The sequence below is a fragment of the Columba livia genome, chromosome 3 (genome assembly GCF_036013475.1).
Source record: "Columba livia isolate bColLiv1 breed racing homer chromosome 3, bColLiv1.pat.W.v2, whole genome shotgun sequence".
NCBI lineage: Eukaryota > Metazoa > Chordata > Aves > Columbiformes > Columbidae > Columba > Columba livia.
In genome coordinates, this window is record NC_088604.1 from 48445655 (window position 1) to 48469903 (window position 24249).

Genomic DNA, 24249 nt, shown 5'->3' on the forward strand with positions numbered 1-24249 from the left:
GAGGGTAAAACTTCCACTCTACCCTGTAGCTGAGGAGAGAGAACAGACACTTGATGGAGCTCGAGTCGAATTTCCATCAGATCTTTTGCTGATGCAGACCTCGGCTGCAGAGGCTGCAGCGAGGCTTTGCCTCTGTGTCTCCTCTTGGAACTGCTCTAGTTTGTGCAAATGCCAGGTTTTGGGGCTTGGACTCCTGACACGGTACTGTACTGCTATGGGTACACTGCTTCGAGCTAAAAACTTGGCAGAGAGCAGTACCCGGCTGTTGGGCAGGGGTTTCTGCACCATGCTCTGAAGCTGGTGGTGAGCCCCTGCTCCCTGTGGTGATCCATGGGCTGGCAAGAAGGGGATGTGGCAGCCCACTGCAGAGCCCGTGTTTCTGTCTGTGTCCTTGGAGCTGGCTGAGAGCTCACAGCCACCAGGTAAAGCAAGTGGGGGTGTGCTTAGAGTCACAGAGTCATAGAATTTGGGGTTTGGATTGGAAGGGACCTTCAAAGGTCCTCTAGTCCAACCCCCTGCAATGAGCAGTGACATCTCCAACTAGATCAGATTGCTCAGAGCCCCATCAGCCTGGCCTGGAATGTCTCCAGGGACGGGGCATCTACCACCTCTCTGGGCAACCTGGGCCAGTGTTTCACCACCCTCATGGTAAAAAATTTCTTCCTCACGTCTAGCCTGAATCTCCACTCTTCTAGTTCAAAACCATTACCCCTTGTCCTATCATAACACAGCCCTCTTCAGGAGTGGTAGCTGCATCCAAGCCAATATGGTCCCAGCATCATGGAGAATGCCCATCACAATGAAACTGGGGCTGTCAGTGCCTATTTGCACACCCAGGTCCTGCGCACCTTTTGAAGCCAACTCTGCATTAGTCTGTGAACCCATCAGACAGGCATCCACCTGAGTGCTGAGGAGTGCACCCCTGTGCCACATGCAAGGAAGGATGATTTGATCCATGGAAGGCCTTTCTTAGATGCCTCCTGCTTGTTTAATTCCAATATAATGGGAGATTACATAATCCCTGAATGTCTAGTATTTAGTAGTTGCTGTTCACAAAGTAACACTAAAAAAAAGAACCAGAATTATGTCTCCTTGTCACTTTTGTTTCTTCAGTACTTGTCCTCTTCCATTTATCCATTTATTTTTGGCCTGTCCATGATGGTTGTGCCATTGTTACTACATCATCTTTTCATAAAAACTCTTAGTGACCAATTTTACACCTCCCTAGTCTTCTGCTCCAGTTCTGCCACCACATACCTTTCGTTTATTCTTTCCCTGCTTTTCATTTCATTCTTTTTTCCCCATTTTGCAGTAGGAGAGGTAAATAATTTTTAACTGTCCCAGATTACAGTTCAAGAAAGGTGTGAAGTAGAACAAAGTTTTCCCTTGACTTATATTGAACATTACTGATGTGTTATTTCTGTGGCAGACTTTGAGTCTTTGATTTTAACCAGCTGCTGTAAATATACAGAAGTAAACAACAGAATCTATAAACAGTTCAATCCAAGAAGACTTGATTTAGTACCTTACAAGACAAAGCAATCAATAATCTATTACACATCTAATCATGGGCATGAATAGCCCAGCAGGCCTCTGAAGAGCATTCCACCAAACGAGAAGGGCAGTTGGAGACCACAGTAAGAGGGACACAAATCACTGGGATGGCAAATGCATCGCTTGGAGTAGAGCTATAAATGCAAATATTCAAATTCAACCATCACCTCTCGCTACTAGTGAATCACACTACTGCTATCTGGAGACTAGTTGCTATGGCAGAAAGCTGGAGCAATGGCAGAAGGCCAAGAATCCTGCCTTTGAAATGTTTGCTGAGTTTAACTCTTGACTTTTCTCAGACAAGGTTCATTACTTCATGTGACTGTGTCATATTAAATGAGTGCTCTGTCTGCCCTGGGTACCAGTTTGGAGGGGATGTTATTCATCACCGGGACAGCAAAGCAGGTCAATAACAACCATTTGTCAATAAAGATTCTTTTTATACCTTCAAATCCAATATGTGATATATAGCTGCAGGCATGTCAGAACTTTTTTTCTTCCTTTTTGTTTTGTTTTTTGTTTTCCCATCTCCCTGCCTTAGGCAAGTTATACCCAGTTCACAGCATCTGGGCGCACTCAGAGCACATGTACAGTCTGTGCAGGGGTGCTGGTGCCACGAGGAGATCCTCTGCTTCCAACTGCTACATCTGGGGCACAGACACACTGCTGCTGCTGCTCTGTTTAAGGGACAACGTGGGCTGCTGTCTATAGTATCCACCAGGAAAAACAGGAGCTTAGAGGAAGGAAAGGAAAAGGTATAAATGTCAGCTGAAAAGTAATTTTGTGAATGGCAGGACTACCTACATGTGTAATTTAGGCACAAGCTCTTCTGTCAGCTGTCCAAAGCGTAGATCTGTCTCCCTGCTGAAAGGGGAGCAGCAGGTTTATACTGCACTTTTACTTGAAGACATCAATCCCTTTCAGCCGTGTAAATGAGATTTCTCACTTTTAGTCATTGGGCCAGATTTGGCAATTTAGATTACTGAGATCCAAGGAAACACCTAGATTAAACTCGACCAAGTATTCACGCAGTGATGCTTCTGCTATTAAGAAGGACACACATGCTCAAAGTTAACTGAGAGTGGCAGAATAAACGCCGTTATTGTGAAGACAGCTATCAAAGAGAACAGCATATAGAGAAGAACTGCATCCCTAGTTATACAGATCCACAAGTCGTGAAGAGGATTTTTCTCCTGCAAACACAACAAAAGGCATTACTGTTGCAGTAGAAAAAGCCTTGAATATAGTCAGCTATGCACAAAATTACAGTGCCGGCTGAGATGGTGACAGTAAAGTTGGAAGGGTTGCTGTATGGTGTTCCTACTCCAGCTTGTACCTCTGGCTTAGCCCAGTCCGAGGAGCAGCTCAATAACCATGTCTCTCTAAACTGTTCTGTAGCCTGTAGAACAGGGGTGTCCAACTTATTTTTCACCGGGGGCCACATCAGCCTCGTGGTTGCCTGCAAAGGGCCAATTTGGCCCTTTGCAGGCAACCACGAGGCTGATGTGGCCCCCGGTGAAAATAAGTTGGACACCCTCGCTGTAGAACATTTCATGTTCCACCTTCAGAAATCTCGTTCTGACTTTCAACACTTGTTTTCCTCTTTTACACAATTCCATCTTCCAGGAACAGGTTCGCTAGGTAAGAGTGCTCCTGCACTCTCACACCTCCCTTCTCAACAGGCTTTTAACTGTGGGCTCAGACTTCAAGGAGCTATTCCAGAGAAGGAAATACAAAAGCCCTGCACGACATGCAGTACACGCTGCCAGACAGCACTTAAAAATGACTCTGCCATATCACCCACGTTCTTTGTTATCTTTCATTAACCACGATTTTCACTGCAGTATCTCCCCTTCTCAAGATACATTGATGGTAAAGTTGTTTGTTTTTAAAACCTAGATCATATAAGTCACAAACAGGTTTTTTTTAAACTAATGGATCACAGGAAGATTTCAGATTTTTTTTGTAGACATGCATATAGATGTCATTTGATGATGACATGCTTTCTTATTTAGTACGGGTCCTTATATCAAATGCAGAATATATACTGTAACTTTTTAGACCACAGAATAAATCTTTGAAATCCAAGTATCCCTCAAGTATAGCAGTGAAAAGCAGGCTTCCCTGAAAAAGCAACAACCAGGAACATTTAAAATGAACCATTTATTAAATCAAACTTATTTTAACAGTTACATAAGTTACACAGCATGTTTAAGTCAAAAGATTTCACAAGGAAAAAAAAAAATAAACTTTCATTATGCAGGCAAAAATAGTACCACACAATATGTACCTGGGAGGAAGGAAGGGAAAGGGCATCTCTAAACATTCAAATAAGGCCATAATTATTTAAAAACAACAATAAAACAATAATAAAACCCCCAAAAGATCTGTTTTCCTTTCAGTGTGTTCAGTGCTGCTAACTATATGTACTTTTAGTGTACAGATGTAACTGAGGCAGTGGTATCTTGATAGCTAGGTTTAATGTTTTAAAACATGATCAGAAGTGGAATAAGGCTCATTAGTACATACAGCTGCCCTTGGAATGTCAATCTCAGTTGCCTTCATTAACTTAAAATTCACAAAGTGCACAGTTAAGATATGCCAAAAAATTGAAACTGCTACTCTACTAACAGCTGCCCATGCTTAATACTTAGTGGTCTATTGAAACAAAGAATGTTCTTTCAAAAAGGATGTGTAAGAAAAGCCACCGTAAAACATTTAGTTTCAAAGATGCACTAGGAGCTTTTTGTAAACTGAAAAGTAGAAAAACATGGATTAATCATGTAAAGAAAAGAATACAAAAACCACTAGAAATGACCATCCAACTTTCAAAGAACAAGCACCACAATGGACATTAGCATTCAATTTTGCAGTGTACAGCAGTGTAATAGTTCTACTCTAACCAATCCACTTCATCGAATTCTGAGTCATCTTCTGAATCGCTGTATTCCACAGCAATGCGACGAGAAAGTATAGTAGCAACATCGTTCTCGATGCGCTCATGCTTAGCTTCTTGTTCACGTTGCTCTTCGACTTTGCGTAGTTGAATACCTAAAGAACATTAAATCACAAACATGTTACCCTCCTCCTTTATAATTATTGGAAGTATTTAGGTAACGATTCGCAAAATGGTTCGCAAGCAAAAATGAAGGCTGAGGACATTGTCCTCCTCAGACAGAAGTTTTCCATTAGGTTTTTGAAGAGAGGAATGTTAGAATTGCAATGGCAGGCTAGATCACCAGTCTTTCTACTATAATGTCTCACTTCTGATTTCCAATTAAAAACACACCCACATTTTTAGTACCACTGTAGTGATTAAGCTATTTTACTACTTGTGTTTCCAAACAATTGTTATACTCTCTCTTCATGGTCTCAATCAAAAGCTATAGCTATTTGAGTATCCTAACAAGATTTCTTGTAACTCAGTTTTGATCATGTAAAATTCTGTTTCCGGATAAAGTATTACTTAAAGATTAAACACAAAGGAAAAACAACACATACCGATAGTATGACTAAGTTAAATCCAGTAACTTTGTTGAAAACATGACAAAGATTACATATTTTGGTTTTATGATACCACAGACTGACAGAGTCTAAATACAATCTACATCCTGTACTTAATATTCTCTGTTGTCAACTGACAGGCAACATGAGCACAGGTCCTCGGCTGGAATTTAAGCTGCAGTAATCTGAGCCTTTATTTCTCATGCAAGGCTTAATCAAACGCATTTTCAGGAATCACCTAACCTACACCATATATTAGCTTGATTTTGCTGACAGTCTCTACTAATGCTCATGCACCACTGTTGTACTCAGCTGCTGTTGATACTTCTTTAGATTCAATGATGTTATCAATTCCTGTGCATATAGACGCTCAAAAAATATTTTGAGTTGGTGTTATAGCCTGTCTACTGACATTACAGTATCATAGTATCACTGGAAAATGCTGCCCTGCACCTCTGCTGGGGGCACCAGGTGATATAAAGCTGCTCCGCTGCTGTGTTGAGACTTGTCAAGATTAGGTGCTTAACAGGTTTAAGCCTTAAGCAATGATTTCTGAATGTCATTCATAGGTTGTTGTAATACACTGGTATGTGATCAAAATCCCCATGTCAACTGATGTGTTCTGCTTTTATCTAACAGTCTATGAAAAAAAAAAAAAAGGGTTGTCTTCTACACAATCTGTAGGTTAGCAGAAATAGCTATGTTTTCAGGTAAAAAAAGAAGAGAGAATCTCCACATATAATCTATAAACACATGTACTTTTTTTAAAAAAAAAGTCTAACTTCCACAGAGAACCAGTTGTGCCATCCAAACTAGACATCTGATAAGTGCAATTACCAATTGACAAAAATCTGTCTACTTGGCAATGCATAAGCTGTAGAGAACAGAGAGCAGAAACAAATTTAAGATGCATTTCTCTAAACTAACTTGTTACACAAGTGAAATATTCCATCTCTCAGAGCTAATGTGCAGCAAGTCTCTGAGACCACGCTTTTTGACCCTGAATAGCCAAACGTTACCTTTCCGTATCGCTTCCAGCAGAACACTTCTAGCATCGCTGATGACAGGAAGAGTTGAAGGATGGCGCTTGGGTTCAGGAGCAGGAACCACTTGGGATGGTGGAGATGGAGGCATTAGCGGGGCATGGGGGCCAGGGACGATGGTGGTGGGAGGAGGGTGCAGAACAGGAGGAGGGTGAGAAAGGGATGCAACCGTGACAGGGGAGGAGGGTCGAATGCCAGGAGGAGGCAAGGGAGGAGGTGGGGGTGGTGGAGGAAGTCCCTGTACTTCAGCTTGAGGAGGAACTGGGTGAACGGGTACAGCTTCGCACACGGGGGCAGCTCTAGCGACAGGAGGAGAGGGTTGTGCCAGGGGAGGAGCGATGGGCGGTGGAGCTGGATGTAGGACTCCAGGAGCTATTTGAAGAGGAGCTGGTGGAGGTGGCACAGCTGGGGCCTGCAGAGCAGCTGTGGGAGGGGGTGGGGGTGGTGGGACTGGGGGCGGAGGAGTGGAAGTCATCGCGGCTCTTAATGATGAAGTTGACAAAGCAGACGGAAGAGGTGGTGGTGGAGGAGGAGGAGGAGTGGGGCTCACAAACACTGGTGTTCTGCCTGTTGCTGGAGACTGAGGACGGTTTTCTACCAAGCCAGTAGTAGAACTGAAATATCCAATAACAGAAAAAAGTGATTAGAGCTGGAGAGTGGAAAAATATTAATAGATTCATATCTGCAACTTAAGAATATTGAATGCTGGGTACTAACGAGCATTATGTACTATGATGATTTCAAGGTATTCATACCTCATATACAAGGAAATTTAATGATCACTGTGGGGTATGGATCACTCTGCCAAAAGACCTTTGCTCAAGTTCAGCTATTAATTGAGTTTACCCACATCTATATCAAAGGTTTCCTATACTTGTATAATTCCCCCCCTCCCATCCCTAAGTAAACTCATTATTTTTCTGAAGTAAGGGAACTAGCAGTTGGTCAACTGCTTCAACTCACAGAATTTTAAAAACAAAATAAACCAAAAAACAGTACAAGCAATGAGGATGAGTTACATTTGAACTAAGTATTTAAAGTTTGATGACCAGGTGAGTGATGCCAATAACAAAAGTCATCAATTCTGTGTACAGAGAGGTATATTTATATGCTAGATACTCACTGCAGTGCAATGAATAGGTGAATTGAAGAAAACAAAAGGGAGCAGTAACATTATTTTCCTGAAAGACCACTAGAGAATTTCTTTCAGCAGTTGTGGAAAATTAATCTAAAGAGTTATGCATTTCTGTGTATGACCTCCTGAACAGTAAAAAGACATTATTTTCCAAGAGAGTTTCCAAGTTGCATCTTGCTGATGCAACAACTGTGTCTGAATTTACTGTCCTCTAATCCAAGTTGCATGTACCTGACCATAAAGTAAGATTTTGGGTATAAAACAACAGGGGAGTGACAACCAGAGCCTCAATCTGGAAAATACTTCAAGTATGTGTCCAGAGCTCGAAAGGCATAGAGAAATAAAAAATAAAACCACTAGGGGGAATAATACTTTAAAAAAAAAAAAAAAAAAAAAAGGAAAAGCAGTTGCAATTTAGAAAATGGAATGAATATATAGTTTTGACAGCTGACATTCCTTTCATGTAGGCTGAAACACAGCTCAGTAGTGCAAATTTCAGATTTCCAAATTTCAAAAATTCCAAAGCTAAATCCCAAGATTCCAATATCTTTCACAGAAAGATCTTCCATACAGTTATTTGTCTTGCCATTTAATGCTGAAGGCGACATAGTCACAATATTAACAGCAAGGTGAGGTCTGTCTCCACAGTGGCACCCTCCGCGGTTTAGATTCCAACCCCTGTGTGCTCCTGGGCCGCATGGTAATAATACTAGTGGACTACTAAGGGGATGGTGGGAGACCAAAACGCTCCAATAAATCTGCATGTGGCTTGACTACTCCGTACCTAACAGAAGGAGGCACAGGTTTCATATCTCCGGCTCCATGCATTGGAGGTGGCGGTGGTGGTTCATGTGGTCTGACCAACACTCGCTCCTCGGCTCTGTTCAGAAGCTCAGACATCTGGCTATAGGGCAATGCAGAAAGCGAGTATGATCCATCCATATGGTCCACATATGCTTGAGATCTGTAGGAAAATAGTGAAAAATAATCCCACATAAGCTTTAGTAAAACTAAGTATCAGTGCCCTCAGCCAATGTTCTATACTTCAGTTTGATTTCTGAATTAAAGTGTTTTCTCTGCACCGATGTTACATATTGTACTTCATGGCTTTTTAATAATTTATCTCACTTTCCATACCATTGCTTCTAGCAGCTCAAGGGTTTAATGCTTTTGACAGGTATATCAGACAATTTCTACAGCACGTGTGTGATCTTAGTGTTTATTAGTCACATTATTTTGAGTTAAGTAAATATAGCAATACAATCAGAAGTACACATATACGAGAGTATATTACGAAAAGAACATTATACTCAGTAATTGTTTCTGCTCTTCAGTCCCTACATGTATGCAAACATATTCTTTTATAACATTCATGAAGCATCCACGGATGTAGAACAGTAGAATTTACTGCAGAATAATTTAGCTGAACTTCTGTTAGAGGATCGATATTTCAATATATAGAGAGAATCGACTACTTTAGACCTAATACTTTGTAGGTATACAACGGACATCAGAAAGATGATCTAAATATCTACATTGAGTAGCAGCAGTAAATAACGACAACTACAGCTTAGAATGATTCACCTTCCTTGTTAATGGTAACTTTAGACACACCTTAAGGAGCTGATCAGTTAGGAAATTTTAATTAACTACTCATTAAATATTTTTTTAAAATTCACTATTAAATTCAGAGGAAATGTGTTTGCAGAGCACTTTCCAACAAGCAGTACTCTATGTCTTCCACATACTGCCACCACTCTAGTAGCTAACTATTAATATCTAACCTATTAAATTCTTTGGGAGTGAAGTCTTACTCTGCCATTCAAAAGCACGGCGCTGTTCTGTATCTGAATGACAGGCTTTGCACACGTAGTGCTCCAAGCACTACAGCATTATTCATAATTGCATTATGGGTACTGAGATACTGCATGTTCGGGCCAGGGTCCTGGATACAAAAGGAGTCCTGCAACAAGCGTGTCTAATGTGGAATCTGACGGAGACCACAAGAGAAGGATGGCAGGAAAGCAGATGTTTCTGCCAACGACTTGACACAGCAGTTTACAAAGAGAAGATACTACAAAGTCATTCCCAGAAAAATGCTAAACACCATAACCTGAGTTTTATCCCACTGGCTGAAATGCACCAATACCATTTTTACTTTCTAAATTCAGAGAACTAAGTTTTCTACAAACAGGTTTTTCCATCTTTCAGACAGAGAACACGGTCTCCTACAGTTTTTATAATTATCCACAGCCACTATTAAGCTTGTTTGAAGGCTTTACAAAGCTAAACAAAATGCTCTTTTATGGTGTTTTTGGCCTGTGAACTGGAAAAAAAATCCAACTGTTTTTTGGAGGACAACAACAAAAAAAACAACCCCCCAAAAGCATATCACCAGAACTTCTAATATTAGTTGTCAGCCCTATTTTCTGTCAGAAGTTTCTCAGCTGGTCTTTCACAAACACCAGAAGCATAAACACAGCAGGTGTTTACCATGTGAAATACTACTTTTAGCCACCAGTAAATACGTGCTGTGAAATGAGAATCCAACAGCTTAGACTTTGTAATAGACTATAACCAAAACCATCAATCAAATATTGGATTTGTTCAAGAGTAAAGAGAAGCTCAGCGATCTCATCTGAGCTCCAAGTGGACATTTGTTCACAACATACCCACCATATAGTCATGGCAGTGTCTGCTTAAGAAAAATAAAGAGACGGGAATAATAGGGATTTTGTAGGTCAAGACTCGAATGCAGTGACACACCTGGGTGCCAGCTTGCAGCAGTGACACTGCACCTTCAAGGTGTTCAAGTTGCAGATGACAACACATCCTCAAGGATACGATGAATTCCAAGGACACACACTACTCTTAAAAATAACAAGAAAATAACTACTCCTCAAAGGACACACTGAGTATTTGAAAACTGAGTTTTGATTGACCTAAATCAATGATTTCCAGTGCATTTCATGAACAGCAGTAGCATCGCATCATTTACCACTTCTCAAGCATGTTCGCTATGTAGTATGAATATCTGCAGTTAATAAATGATAGAAAAAAAATGAAAAGAAACCTTGATTCAAAATGTGAAGCTGGGCCATTAGCAACTTCAATATGCTTATGTAAGAGGTTAGCATCATCTTCTGCGAGCTCCGGACCTTGGGCTAACTTCTGCCACTCTCGCCGTCTGTCATGAGGTGCCCTTGGCACTTTTTCTGGTTCATGAGGGCGATCTAGATTTTTCTGCTGTGGGAGAGTGGTGCAAACAAAACTGACAACTAAGACAACGATTTTTAATTAGTTGCACTTAAACATCAGCCACAAAATAATGAAAACCAATCCCAATGCAAGTGCAAGAAAAATTCACTTTCAGTCTAAATATGATACATAAACCAAAAAGACTTCTAAGAGGCAGAAACTTCAGTCTTGTGGATAATTAGCTGAATAATACAGAGAAAAATAACTGTATAAGTAGCCTTTTATTCTAAGGCTGAAATGAAATTATGAATCTGACACTTATATTTACTGTCTCTATGTACAAAATACACAGAAAAATGGTGAAATAAAGAAGTAACATTACATTTTCAAAAGAGTTTGTTTAATTTTAAGAAAATACAAAGTGCTCTACTCCTACTAATTTCCTTCTAGCTTAAAGATATCCATTAGAAAGTCATTCAAGCTTTTTCACCTCTAAGATTGCCAGAATGTTGTATTATAAAAAAGTGTTCCAGTGAAATTCTTTATTTTTTGCTATATTCTTCCTTTTTTCTCCCTTTTGAGTCATTCTTAGAAGACGTACAAGTCTTGGCAAATCTGCTGTTAGTTACATTAAGATTGCATGAAAGCTCTAGGCCCTTCTATATTGTTTAATTATTATTATTGCTCTTATTAAATATTTATTTGTTAAAGTTGATGGAATTGAATGAATACAAGTAGTTTTAGTTGAATAAAAAGGACTCTGTCAAGTCTGGCTTGTTATTAATTGCAGAACCAAAAAAGCACCATAACTGCAAGTAAACCTTTCCAAGAAAAAAAAAACCAAACAACCAGAAGCTATATAAAGCTAACATATATACCTTCTGCTTCCTCTTTTCTTTTCTTTTGTCCTCTGTGTCCTGCAACATTTTTTCCTTCCATAGATCAAAGAAGTATGAAGGATTGGTATAAAACTTCAAACCCTCCTTTCCATCATCCCTGAAATATAGTGACACAAACAGGGCATACTATTTATTTGACAACACATGAATCCAAACAGTAAGGCAAAGGAAAGGCATTTTAAGGAACACCTAGTATCTCAGACTCAGAAATATTTTACTAAAGAACATTAAAAAGATGAACATTGACCTCCTGTGTCATCATCCTTTACTATCGTTCCTTGTATTCAAGGTCCTAATCACAGAAAAGTAACTTTAACACAAGCTGTAGGTAAAAAAGTGTATCATAAATCAGGGAACTCCCATTTCAATGCCTCACATCTTGCTTTTAAAATAATGACCAAATTTGTGTGGCTGCTCATGTTCAACTACTGATTCAAATTTACTTTGGGACAGCAAAAAACTCCATTTAATAAATACAGATAATAAAAATGGCTTTTTCTTACCAATGCTAGCTACACTAAGGTAAAATTTGAGTAAAGTGGAGTAAAGTTTCAATGCTTATAAAATCTTCTGCTGCCTGTATTCCTCCAGCAGCGTCACAATTTTCTGGTGTGGCTTCTTAAATATTCAAGTGCTACTCAACATGAGCAAGGTGCCTGGATATAGCATCTCTATTACATAAAATAAACTAGAAATTGGTTTTGATTAATTTTATTTTACTAACCTGTAAGGGGTGAGAATGTTAAGTGGAGGAGGCTGTTCACAAATGTCATAGGTTTCTTGCAAAGGAATAGGCAGAGTTTTGCGGTCAAACAGCTGTTGATCTTGAATTGTGGAACTCCGGAAAGCTTTCCTCATCGTAATGTCCTGCAGTGACACTGAAAGGGGATATCGCCATTTAAAAAAACCCCACCAAAGATAGTTTATTTGGATTAATCTGGAATTGCTTAATGCTGGCTAGAATTAAGCATTACTACCAGTATGTTATGCATTTTACAGCAAATATAAATTCATTCAGCACTATGCCATGGCAAGATATTGTCAGATTATGTGAAAAACTTGCTTGTAATGTTCTGGCACATTACCCTCTATTTACTTTCATAGGAAATTTTTGCTCACCTGGACAGAGATCAGAACTCTGTCTCTCCAAAGTAGTTCAACAAATTGATTACTGTAGTTCAGAAGTATCTAATAACATTTACTGAATCCATTTCACAGTCCTTTTGGTACTAAAAAAACTACTTTCTCTCTTGAGGTACAGATTTTACACCTTTGTACTATGAGCAAACCAAACTTTGCATTCCTTCCATGTAGGCCGCAGTTCCACTAAGGTGCTAAACCAGCAGATCCCTTAAGCTTATGCTACTGATATCAGTGAGTTCTAATAGGAGGTGATACCGTCTTCCAACACATGTAACTAGTCGAATGTCACTTTTTAATCAGACTGTTCAATCAATATGAGACTTCCCAGTTTACTTTAGGTGGGACATCTTTTTTTAAGTGCAGTAGTTAGGAATATTCAATTATCCTTACGCAAGATTCAAAGGAAAATAACATCAGGCGAACACAACAGATTAAATAGTGATTTGAAATATATTGACTTACTGCTATTGAAGCCCATATATCCTTTTTCACAATCATTAAAACTTATAAAAAGATTAATGGAAAAGTGACTACAACTGATGAAACTTGCACTTTAAAATCTGGAAACAGTGTACCTGTTCAGTTTGATATTTCTTTCCTTCTCTGATCTTCAGCTATTATCATGTATCTGTGAAGTCCAGGTGTGCCTCCATACTAACTTTCCAGCCAGTGTTAGACTTTCATTAAGTACAGCAGCCGTTTGGGCTTTTTTTTTTTTGGTTTTAAATCACGAACAATACTGGAAACAGACCGTTTTAAGACATGCTGGCAAAGACAGTATTTTCAGCATATGCATTTTATCTATAAATGATTATGTTTATTTTATACAAACAGGGTGAAAGTAGTGCCCCTCTACTTGAGAGGAGCCTCCCTTCACCCCCATATCACTAGGGGCTTGGAAAGCTCCATTTTACTCTGGTTCCTCTAACACATACAAGTGTACACATATGTACATACACACATGCAGAACTGGACTTCTATTGTATGATCACAAAGGGGCAGAAAGCAGGACTTTTTCCAGTGGGCTTGCAGCTCCTGGAATGTTCTATCTTCTTACCTAAGCATATTGGCAGCATCCTTTGTGAGGCTAAAGATGGGATTTATCTGATTTTCAGTTTGGCTTTTGAAATGTATTACAGTTGGCAAGATTGTGTGTTCCTGGAGAAGTTTCCTCCTTTTTACCCTTACATTCTATTTCATTATAGTGTATTTTATTCTTTTTGATACCTTTAATTAGCTTCTCAGAAGCCTTTTTAAGTGTGCAAAGGAAGTATCATAATGTATGACTGTCAGCTAGGAGTCTCAGGTGTTTTTGCACTCATAAATAACCCTATATAATGTGTAACTGTCATGAAGTACAGGTTGTTATTTGCTGGCAAAAGTCCACAATTAGGACTGGGGTTTAGCTCATCTAAAAACCTAGGCTTAGATTCTTCTATGCTTCATCTGTTTTTTTATTTGGGTTGTTGGTTTCACAAATCTCACCAAACGTATTTGTTCAGAGTCACTTGGCAATCCTGCAAGTCTTTAAACTGTCTGTCACTGGAGACTACGCCAACAAAAATAAAAGTGAACCTGTGCACATTCTAAAGGCAATTTATTGCAATAAATAAATAAAGATATTTAATATTAAAGTGCTCACAGAGTATGTGATACCATATTATTGAGAGGTATATTCTCCTATAAACTCTTTATTAGCATTCCTTAATCTCTTCAGTGAGCAAATACAGCCAGGCTAATTAATAATATCCATTTTCTTGTATAAAACTCCACGTTTTGTAAACATGTACAAGGGGATAACATACCTGAGGATAATCAATCAATCCCCAACAATAAGCAGGGATTACTTTCTCTCTAAAACTAAGCTACACAGCAAAGGTTTTCATAGAAAACATACCTTGTGCAGCTAACAGCATTTCCTGCACTGATATCCAATGACCAGCATCCACTGAAAAGCAAGCCACTATTCAAAAAAACTGACTGAATAGGGCAACGTTACTAAGGAAATGAAAGGACATGGCACACAAAATACTGACATTTCATGACAAATCACGACACTGATATAACTGGCCTACAACAGGGATCAGGTAAATCCCGCGTTGCAAGCGCAGCGTAATCCTGGGCTCTGCACAGTTTGGCTTCCAAAGCCGCTTGTTTCGCTTGCCAGCTGGCTGAGAAACAGAGGCCCTGGGTGGTTTGTCACCTCAGGGGGAAGAACACGTGAAAACCTGGCTGGTCACCCAGCCACTTAGCTTTGGCTGATAGACAAATCGGCACAGCAAGAGGACAGGTCAGACAAATTGGGCGTATGAATTCAAGTGTGAGAAGAGACAAGACATGGAACGAGGAGTTGAAATGCTGCAGGCATTTGATTTGATGCTGATAATTTTAAGCTTCCAGTTGGCTAATTCCTAACTAGCACCAGAACCCTCATATAGCCCAAGATCCTAAATTTCATATGGATACATTTTCCTGAAAGTCCATCTTGTGTTTACTGCAATGAACAAAAAATAGGGGCTCAAATAATTTCCTTAAACATTGGACATGTTCCCAATTTAAGTTAAATGTTCATTCAATAATGTGAACAAATGCCAGTTTATCTGTACTGTGTCTGTTGTTCAGATTGTACAAAAAGAACTATTACATCAGCCAGTCTAACTTTCTGTACACCACAATATCTTCCACATAATTAAAAATAGTTTCTGTCAGAAAGCTAAACTGTCAAACTTTTGTACATTTGGTTTTGAAAAAGAGAAAAAAGTTGATTTTTATTTGTAATCAACAACAAACTGGGAAAAAAAGGTATTTAAATTGCACTCTAATAAGATACGATAACTGTGTTTCTTTTGGGCTGAACTACAAAAGAAATAAAAGCACACATCAGTAATATAAATACATAATAACATTTTACCTCTCATTAAACTGGAATCTCCAATGTGTGGTAAAAGTCAAGTATGGAGCACATCAGTGTACTGACGGCAAGTAGCTACTTTTACATTTCAAAGATATTAAATATTAAATTTTATTTTACCTCATCAGAAGAAAAAAACCTGATACTACATTTTTTTTTAGTCTTTTAAACTCACTCCAATGTATGATTCATGAAGAGGTTCTAGGACAAAAAATACTGTTCTCCTAAAGGTGGTAAATAAACAAACAATGTCTATTAAAAGCTTGCTCTCAGCACTTTCTGCAGAATTTAATCCTGACAGCTTCTAAGACCATGAACTCTTGAATGCAACAGCTATGACTCCTCGCAGAACTGAATGACTATGGGAAATGATGCACAGATCAATGGACTCAGTTGCCTGCAATTCTCTGTTTAAAATCTTACCCAGAGATTTGAAAAGCGTAGGGATAAAAGCGTGAAAATATCAAATGAACAACTTATGCATAGGATTCCAATTAAAGGCAGTTAATGGGTGGGTGAAAATTCTCTTCAGATGAAGATTTGTGTGATTCAGTTCCTAAAGATGCTGCACTCTTGAAGTCTGATTTCTACTTCACACATTTTATTTTTTTAATGATTATCCACTCCAACAATTCCTAGCATCATACACATATTGCGTTTCTCTGCCGTCACAATACTTCTGACAGGTCACTGCAGGTTGATGAGTTGCTAAGCATAGAGACTGCTCTGCAGAACAGTAACTACTCTCCCTTGCTTTGTCCCCAACAGAAGAAATTCAAATTTTCTGAAATATTTATTTAAAAAAATCCAAAAAAGCTCAAGCACTCTTTGGACAGAGAATGTATATAGCTTAACTAGTACAGGTAAACAAAGAGAAGATGTAAATCTTAGAGCAATCGCTTTAAGAGGACTCAGAAAATGCAGTGTGTAGAACCAGGGAGCCCTGGATCTCCCAGCTGCACCAAGCACTGAATCTGCTGGTGAGTCTTGACAAAACCTACATGTTATTTAGCGAATGACATTGTGCCAAGATCCTTCTTTTTATACACAAAATAAAAATTATGCAACATCACAGCTTTACCACTGAACTATTAAGCCTTGGACAGTATTAATTTAAAACTGACTGACTTACTAAATAATCCATAAATTGAATAAAGGGATAAGAAAATTGGAAGAAAAAGCAGGAAGAGCAGTTGGAGCTCAGCCCACATGCAGATATCTTCAAGAGGGAGACACACACAAATCCAGCATTCAGTTAAGTGCAGATGTGCCAGAAAAAGTGACCTTCTTTAATTTAATTTAAGAGTCTCTTTCTCTATTTGACTTTGGGGCTAAAAATTCTTAGTAATGAATTGACAATAATTTTATTCTCCACATTAACATATTACATGTGGAGGTCACGACCCAATGGTTCATGTGTTCCCTGTTCTTAATGTTGATTACATTTATACGCAAGTCACCAAATTCCTCTTCAGAGGGTAGAGTTGGTAAGTGAGCTGCCCTTAAAATGGGATCTACCTCCCTCCCTTCTAAGTCTCACAATAGGCTGAGTATCCTGATTTGAAAGCTGACCCAGCCTCCCATGTTCACAAGTACACAGAGCACAATTAACTGACAAGCTTTTCAGGTTTCTTCCCCCCACAGGTGCCACCTTTATTGCCTACAGGAAAACCTCAGATCTCTCAAACTTCTGAATGACTATCTCTTCTGAGGGGAAAAAACACACATATGTAAAAAATCAGTTGCAATATGAAATTAATAATTCTATGAAATCAAGAATTTGAAGACAGTGCAAGAAACCAAACCAAACCAAGTCAATAGCAATTATTCTGTGACAGAAAGACTGTGGACCAGGAGTTAGTTCCTTCAGGACACAAGACTAACCTTGGTTTAATCTGATTTTATTCCTTCACAGAGATATTGTAACACTTCAAAATTAAAAAACACACAAATGATTAAAAAAATTCAGAGCTTTTTATTACTGTGACTCTACCAGAAACACCTTATCAAGTATCTGCACCTTGTTCAATGAATCTGACTTGGGCTGGTTTTGTTCATGCCACTTAGCTTTAAATGAATCTTAATTTCTTCCTCTTGTGTAATAGCATAGGCCCAAAGGAACACATTAAATCTTCCATCACTGCCTGCTGGCAAAGAACTAGCAAATGAGACTCATTTTACAAGTATAGCCTATTTTACACATGCTGTTAGCTGAGTGAAATACTGAAATTTGCTTAAATCTTGCATAGAGGGTTAAGAAAGGCAAGAAAGGTAAATCCAAATGTTTTCCCCATGCTTTCATGCGTTAGCATAGTCCAGCTATTTAGCCCAGATCAGGACTAAAACAAAAGTATTTGTAATCAACTTCTAAATTTCAAGCCCAAACCGGCATACTAGAGGAGAAACAGTTTCCTGATCCCTAATTTTTAAGGAAATATTGAATTTCCTCTCGTCTCCTTTGTCCTCACCTGGTGACTCATTCTGGGCAGATGTTTCTGAATAAGGAACACCGAGTATGGCTCAAGGACTGGATATTCTTAGGTTAATAAAAACAGTTATTTAACAGTTCCTGACACTGAGGACTGCATATGTTCCTCTGAAGTACTAGCAGTCACTGCTGTTCTATGGCGTGAGAGACCAATCTAGGGTATCAGATTTGAGCCACACTTGACCGCGCTGGACCTCTTTTCGGCCCTGTTTTCTTTAATTGTGGTGTCTGCCCCTTTCTTTAGCTATACAGCTTAGCAAATGCTATGGCATATATAGTACTGTGAAAAGTTATAGATCTTGTACATTTAGGACTACATACTATTTAAAAATATTGCTAGCAACTCTCTAACATCAAATCTTTATGGCTATTTGAAACCTACAGCCAAGCTTGTCAAAGGCCATTTACACAAGAAAGTACAGTTTTGCATCTTGCTATCCTGTAACATCCTGATATGCTTTAACTCAATGACTTAAAATAGTCCCTCGATTTTCCTGAAATGTGAATGGCTGCCACACTAGTTATGTCATATCAACATGTATCCCACTCTGATTTAAACAAAAACTGAGCTCTCAAGGGTAAATGCAAAAATGACATTAACACTCTGGAGCATTACAGCTCTTAAGAGATTACAATTGCTGACAATTTGTTACTGTACACAGAAAGGATTTTTGTCATTATCCAACCACAGTAAACACAGTATTTTATTGGAAAAAGAGGCGCATGTGTATGGTTTATGCTGAGTTGTCAAGAGACCGGGAAAATCCCATTAATGTAAAAATTCCCCTAGGCAAGTCACGATTTCATAGAAAAATCTACCAGTAGCTGTGAACAGCTGCCTTTCGAGACCTTCTCTAAAATTAATGTCACGCAAAGTAAAGAATCAAAAATTCCTTAGCTTAATTTCATTATTAGTAAAATTTCAACATTGGTAACAGAACACAGCCTGATGACCATGCTCCCAATTTGACACTTCATATTTCCTGAATGACACACAACTATTATACCTAGACATTCAGAACTGAAACATGTTTCTACACTTCAAAATTGGATCCCACTAGTAATCTGAAATTACTTTTCACGATAGTATGTGCTGTGCTTTCTAGGTCTTAGACATATAGTCTAGAATACCCTAAAACTCTTGGGGTTAACAAGAGCTTGCATAATTTCACCTGTAACCAACAGATATCCAGAAAGGCAAAAAGCTTCATAGCGTTTACATATTAGGTGACCAGTGTTCCTATAGTCATCACAAAGCCTATGTATCACTTAAATCCCACACAAATTCTATCTTATAGGCATGAGACATACCCTATTGGCTTTTGGTAGTACTTGTTTTCTCAGTGTTAACCAATATTTACAGTACTTAAAGCTATTTAGGAAGAATCCAATGGGATATATAGTATCAATAAATTAAACTATACAGCTATAACTTCATACAGACAGCGAGACAGTAAAAAGTTAAATGCAAAAACTCTACTTGGACAAATGGTTACATTCGATGGGAAATAGTAGAAGGGTTAAAAAAAGAGTAAAGACTTATCCTCAAGCATTCACACAGTATTACATATTATTATTCTTATTAGCACTAATACCTAATACTACTGAAGAGACACATACTCCTGTAGCCATTTTTATGTAAATTTATTGGTAACAGTAATATTCAGTAACCATGAAAATGTTGAGCTCAGAAAGCTGCTCAAGGCTATAAAAGAAACCTGTAGCAGAAACAGAAAGGAACCTCTCTCTTATGATGCTTTGCTCTGCAGTTTTATAACTATAATTGAAACCATTATTATTTCCATTTCACGTATCAGTGGTGTATGGGTGGCAAAATAAGAAATCTTCAATGCAGGAGTTAACTTACATTCCTCTTCCTTTGGATCGAGTTGTGTAACACTGACAGATAAGCGATCTACACGTTCTTGTAAGGAGTTGACTCTAAATGAGAAACTGTGTGCTTCATTGAAAAGTTCACCAAATATATCTTCAGCGTATTTACCTGAAATAGGGAAAAGAAAAAAAATCAAGCATATCACAAGACAACCAAATGAATTTGCCTTGAGAAAGATTTCTATTTTGTTTAAATAATTAAATCGATGATGCCTGAGTATCACTTGTAACAACCTGTACTTCCTGAGCTCATTAAAAATGCTTCAGAAAAGTAAATTAAAGTTAAATATTTAATTTGTACTTTATTAGACATGAAATTATTTAATACATTACAGGACAGATATTCAACTGGTATAAATTGATTTAACTATACTGATATGCAAGGAACTAGACTGTTTAGTTTCTTGGATATGTATAAAAGGATGATTTCCAGCATCTGAAGCTGTTCTTGTTTGAGCAATAACTAATCTTTCCAAGCGAAATTTATCTCAACATTTCTCAAAACGAAGTACAGTTTCTACTCCTACAGCTCAGAGGACATTTCGAAAACGAAGGATCAGATATAGGTTAATTAGAACCAGTCTATTCAAAAATACACACTAAAATAATAAATTCTACTTTGAAGGATGAAAATTCTAGTAACTGACTAATTTACACTGAAATAAAATAATAATCTCCTTTGTTCATTTCAACGGACATCACACAATTAGTCCAAAAGACCAGGAGATTCAGGTATCAAGAGAAAAGAATCAGTAATGAGTTTCTCTCTACAGACAGAGTACTCTGTGTGGTGCTTCTAACGCTGCCCAGACTCAACTTGAGTACTTGGATAATGCCACTGAAATAACCGACCAGGCTACCTAACAAAATTTGTAGCCACATTTCTGAAATATCATGTGATAGCTTTTTAAACTTTCTAGCATACTGTGCGCATGTAATCCGTGTGCTGTTTGCGCACTCTCGTTGGTTTTGGAAGTATAAATCTCACCAATTTCTAGCTATCTGGTTTGCACACAAGTTCTGACAGGTACAGCGGGAAAGTATAGTTATGAAAAATTTGCCTTTGGTGCACAATAAACCTGGAAGTATATATAAAAATGAGGACACTTAAAGACATCAAAAGGCCGAAAATGAAATCCCTACAGGTACTATGGAAACTACTTAAATATACTAGGTAGTAAGCATAAGACCAGCACAGACCATTTATTAAGACTTAGGTAATAGCAATAGGAAAACCAGCAGAGATATAAACAACAGAATATAAAGGGGGATAAAAGAAGAAATGTACAAATGAAAAAAATAGAAAGTATCATAAATTCTGGCATATTAATCATAAAACAAAAAAAAAAAATTAGCCTGAGGAACAACTAGCAAACTAATAAATATTCCTGCAAAGCCATAAGCAGCCAGAAAGTCTGCCAGGGAGTCTGTAGAGCCAACTGATAATGAAGATGTAAATGGGTACTCGCAGGAGATAAGATCACTACAGGCAAGCTAAATTAACATTTTCCACTAGAGTTCAGTGAAAGGAACTGGTGAGACCCTCATACCAGAACTCTTTGTGGGAGGCTCAAAGAAACCAAAGGGGCTACATAAAAATTGTAGAACTAAATCAACAAAATGACCACGAAAATATTAGTAACAATTTGTATATCTCCTTAATACACACTGAAAGGTGGCAAGCATAACAGTAAGCTTCAACATTTTTTTCATGGTACGTCTTGAGAGCCACAAGCCTGTAAGCCTGACATCCAGACAAATGAGTATAAATCATTATGAAGAGCTGAATTAGCAGTCACCTGGATGACTTGGTGGAGAAGAAACAACACAGCTTTGGTAAAGTAACATCTCTGAAGGATTTATAAGCACACAGATGGAGAGCTATTATCTAGTTACATTTCCAAGAGAGTTTTGAAAATTCCTAATCAAAGCTTTCTAAAGAAACTTAACAACCAGGACATAAAAAAAGACATGGCATGAATACATAATTCCTCAAAAGGTACAAAACAAGACAGTGATAACTAACTAGTCTTCACAGTCGAGAAAGGTGAGTTTTCACAGGCTTTTGTACTGGGACCTATTCTATTCAAGATATCCGTAAATGATGTGAAAAATAAAAGATTAAATTTTGCCAACAATACAAGGTCAGGGAAAATAAACACGCTGAGCAGTACTAAGTACACAGAAACCCCAGCTGGCTGAAGAGGCTTCCATGCTGGAACAAGTTGGAGGTTGGGAGATCAGCAGTACTGTCCATGATTGCCTTGCTCTCAACCTTGGACCATCTGCTATGAGCCACAGTGAGACGCAGATCAAAGCTGCAGCCATTCTCTTTGTCCTTAAGTACCAATCCACAGTAAAACAGAGACGGAAAGTTAGTGAAGTCAACTTAGCTGGCAACTGGCCTAATGTAAGACTTCCTAATATATGTCTTAAAACTCTGAAAAATTTATGTTCTTTAACCTGTACCTGGAGCAAGGGAACTTAGTTAAAAATGTGATCCACTAAGAGCAAGATTACTAAACTTGTAATATCCATTTACTACAAATGTAATGAATTTCAGACAACATATTCAGATATTCAATTAGACAACTCTCATAATATTCAGAGGCATGCAAATTAAAATTAAAACCAAGTGTAAAATGCCATGTATAGAAAAAACAGTGAATTGCAGGACTTTCAAATCCAACAACTTCCCTTTTGTAGGTGTATTTTAAGGCTAAGGTTGTTTTATCTGTATCATTTCATCAGGCTTATAATTCATGCACTTCATTAATGAGCTCCAATCACAAATACTCTTGTCTCAAAAATCTTTTCATTATGTTGCATACAACCACAAACATATTGCACGGAATAATTTGCCTGTGCTTATGAACACTAATCCTCAAATGGGAAATACATTAAAAACAACCTGTTGCGTTTCAAGTGGTACACCATCCATAATGTCTCTACCTACGTGACTGTTGGCAGCCTCTTTATTTAGCCTGAAGTATATTTAACTAAATGCTTTTTCAAGCAAAGCAAAATGTTTGCTTTTAGTGAAGCATAGTACTCTTTTGAAGGGAAGTTATATGTGCGAATGTATATGTGTGTACAACATTCATAAATCAGTGAACAAAGGTGATCTCATTCTACCTATTTTATGGATGATATGTTAGAAGAGTAAGGAATCAAAATTAATTCCATTCTATAGAACGAATATTCTGAAGGATTACATACACTTCAGAAAATTTACATCGTTATGGGACTGCTGATGAAAAACTCTACTCTTATTTCATGCAATACAATAAAGAGAATGACAGATGAGTATGACAGTTAAAATAATAATGCCTTAGGATCTTGGTCACAGCTGGATACATAATACCGGATTAGAAAGACCAGTGATCTTGTTTGCCTATTAAATTAAATGACTAAATATAAATAATTACAGACTTCTGCAAATAAATTATTTTAACATCTGTGAAAAGCTTATTTCTACTGTATTTGCAAAACTTGCTTAGTGGACCAGAAATATACAAAAATTTGTCATTTTCAAAAGGCAAGTCATACTCCCTCCAATATTGCTGGCTGGTCATCTCAGTCCATCAGATTAGCATTTATTTTTATTAACAAAGCACAAGTTGTTTTCGTTTACATAAAATCACGGAATGTTTGGGATTGGAAGGGACCTCAAAAGATCATCTAGTCCAATCCCCCTGCTGGAGCAGGAATGCCTAGGTGAAGTCGCACAGGAATGTGTCCAGGTGGGTTTTGAATGTCTCCAGAGTAGGAGACTCCACAACCTCCCTGGGCAGCCTGTTCCAGTGCTCTGTCACCCTCACTGAGAAGAAGTTTCTTCTCAAATTTAAGTGGAACCTCTTGTGTTCCAGTTTGAACCCATTACCCCTTGTCCTACCGTTGGCTGTCACCGAGAAGAGCCTGGCTCCATCCTTGTGACACTCACCCTTTATATATCTGTAAACATTAATGAGGTCACCCCTCAGTCTCCTCTTCTCCAGACTAAAGAGCCCCAGCTCCCTCAGCCTTTCCTCATAAGGGAGGTGCTCCACTCCCTTAATCATCTTTGTTGCCCTGCGCTGGACTCTCTCCAGCAGTTCCCTGTCCTTCTGGAACTGAGGGGCCCAGAACTGGACACAATATTCCAGATGTGGTCTCACCAGGGCAGAGTAGAGGGGAAAGAGAACATCTGTCGATCTACTAACCACCCCCCTTCTAATACACCCCAGGATGCCATTGGTCTTCCTGGCCACAAGGGCACAGTGCTGGCTCATGGTCACCCTGCTGTCCACCAGGACGCCCAGGTCCCTTTCCACTACATTGCTCTCTAATAAGTCATTCCCTAATTTATACAGGAACCTGGGGTTGTTCCTACCAAGATGTAAGACTCTACACTTTCCCTTGTTATATTTCATTAATTTTTTCCTCACCCAACTCTCCAGCCTGTCCAGATCCCGCTGGATGGCAGCACAGCCTTCTGGTGT

General features: G+C 38.5%; 1 protein-coding gene across 5 annotated transcripts in view; it reads right to left on the reverse strand.

Moving 5' to 3' along the window:
• Positions 1 to 3698: 3698 nt before the first annotated feature.
• WASF1 (WASP family member 1) overlaps positions 3699 to 24249 on the reverse strand; it is a 93947-nt gene continuing 73396 nt past the window's right edge. For 4 of the 5 annotated variants that reach the window (XM_065056645.1, XM_065056646.1, XM_065056648.1 and 1 more), the window contains 7 exons: positions 19743 to 19877; positions 12058 to 12211; positions 11313 to 11430; positions 10310 to 10482; positions 8021 to 8200; positions 6078 to 6715; positions 3699 to 4605 (listed from right to left, as the gene is read on the reverse strand). In XM_065056645.1, coding sequence (XP_064912717.1) covers positions 4448 to 4605; positions 6078 to 6715; positions 8021 to 8200; positions 10310 to 10482; positions 11313 to 11430; positions 12058 to 12211; positions 19743 to 19877 — 1556 coding nt within the window. In that variant the 3' untranslated portion in view covers positions 3699 to 4447. The remainder of the gene's footprint in view (positions 4606 to 6077; positions 6716 to 8020; positions 8201 to 10309; positions 10483 to 11312; positions 11431 to 12057; positions 12212 to 19742; positions 19878 to 24249) is intronic. The other variant, XM_065056649.1, reaches the window with a different exon arrangement.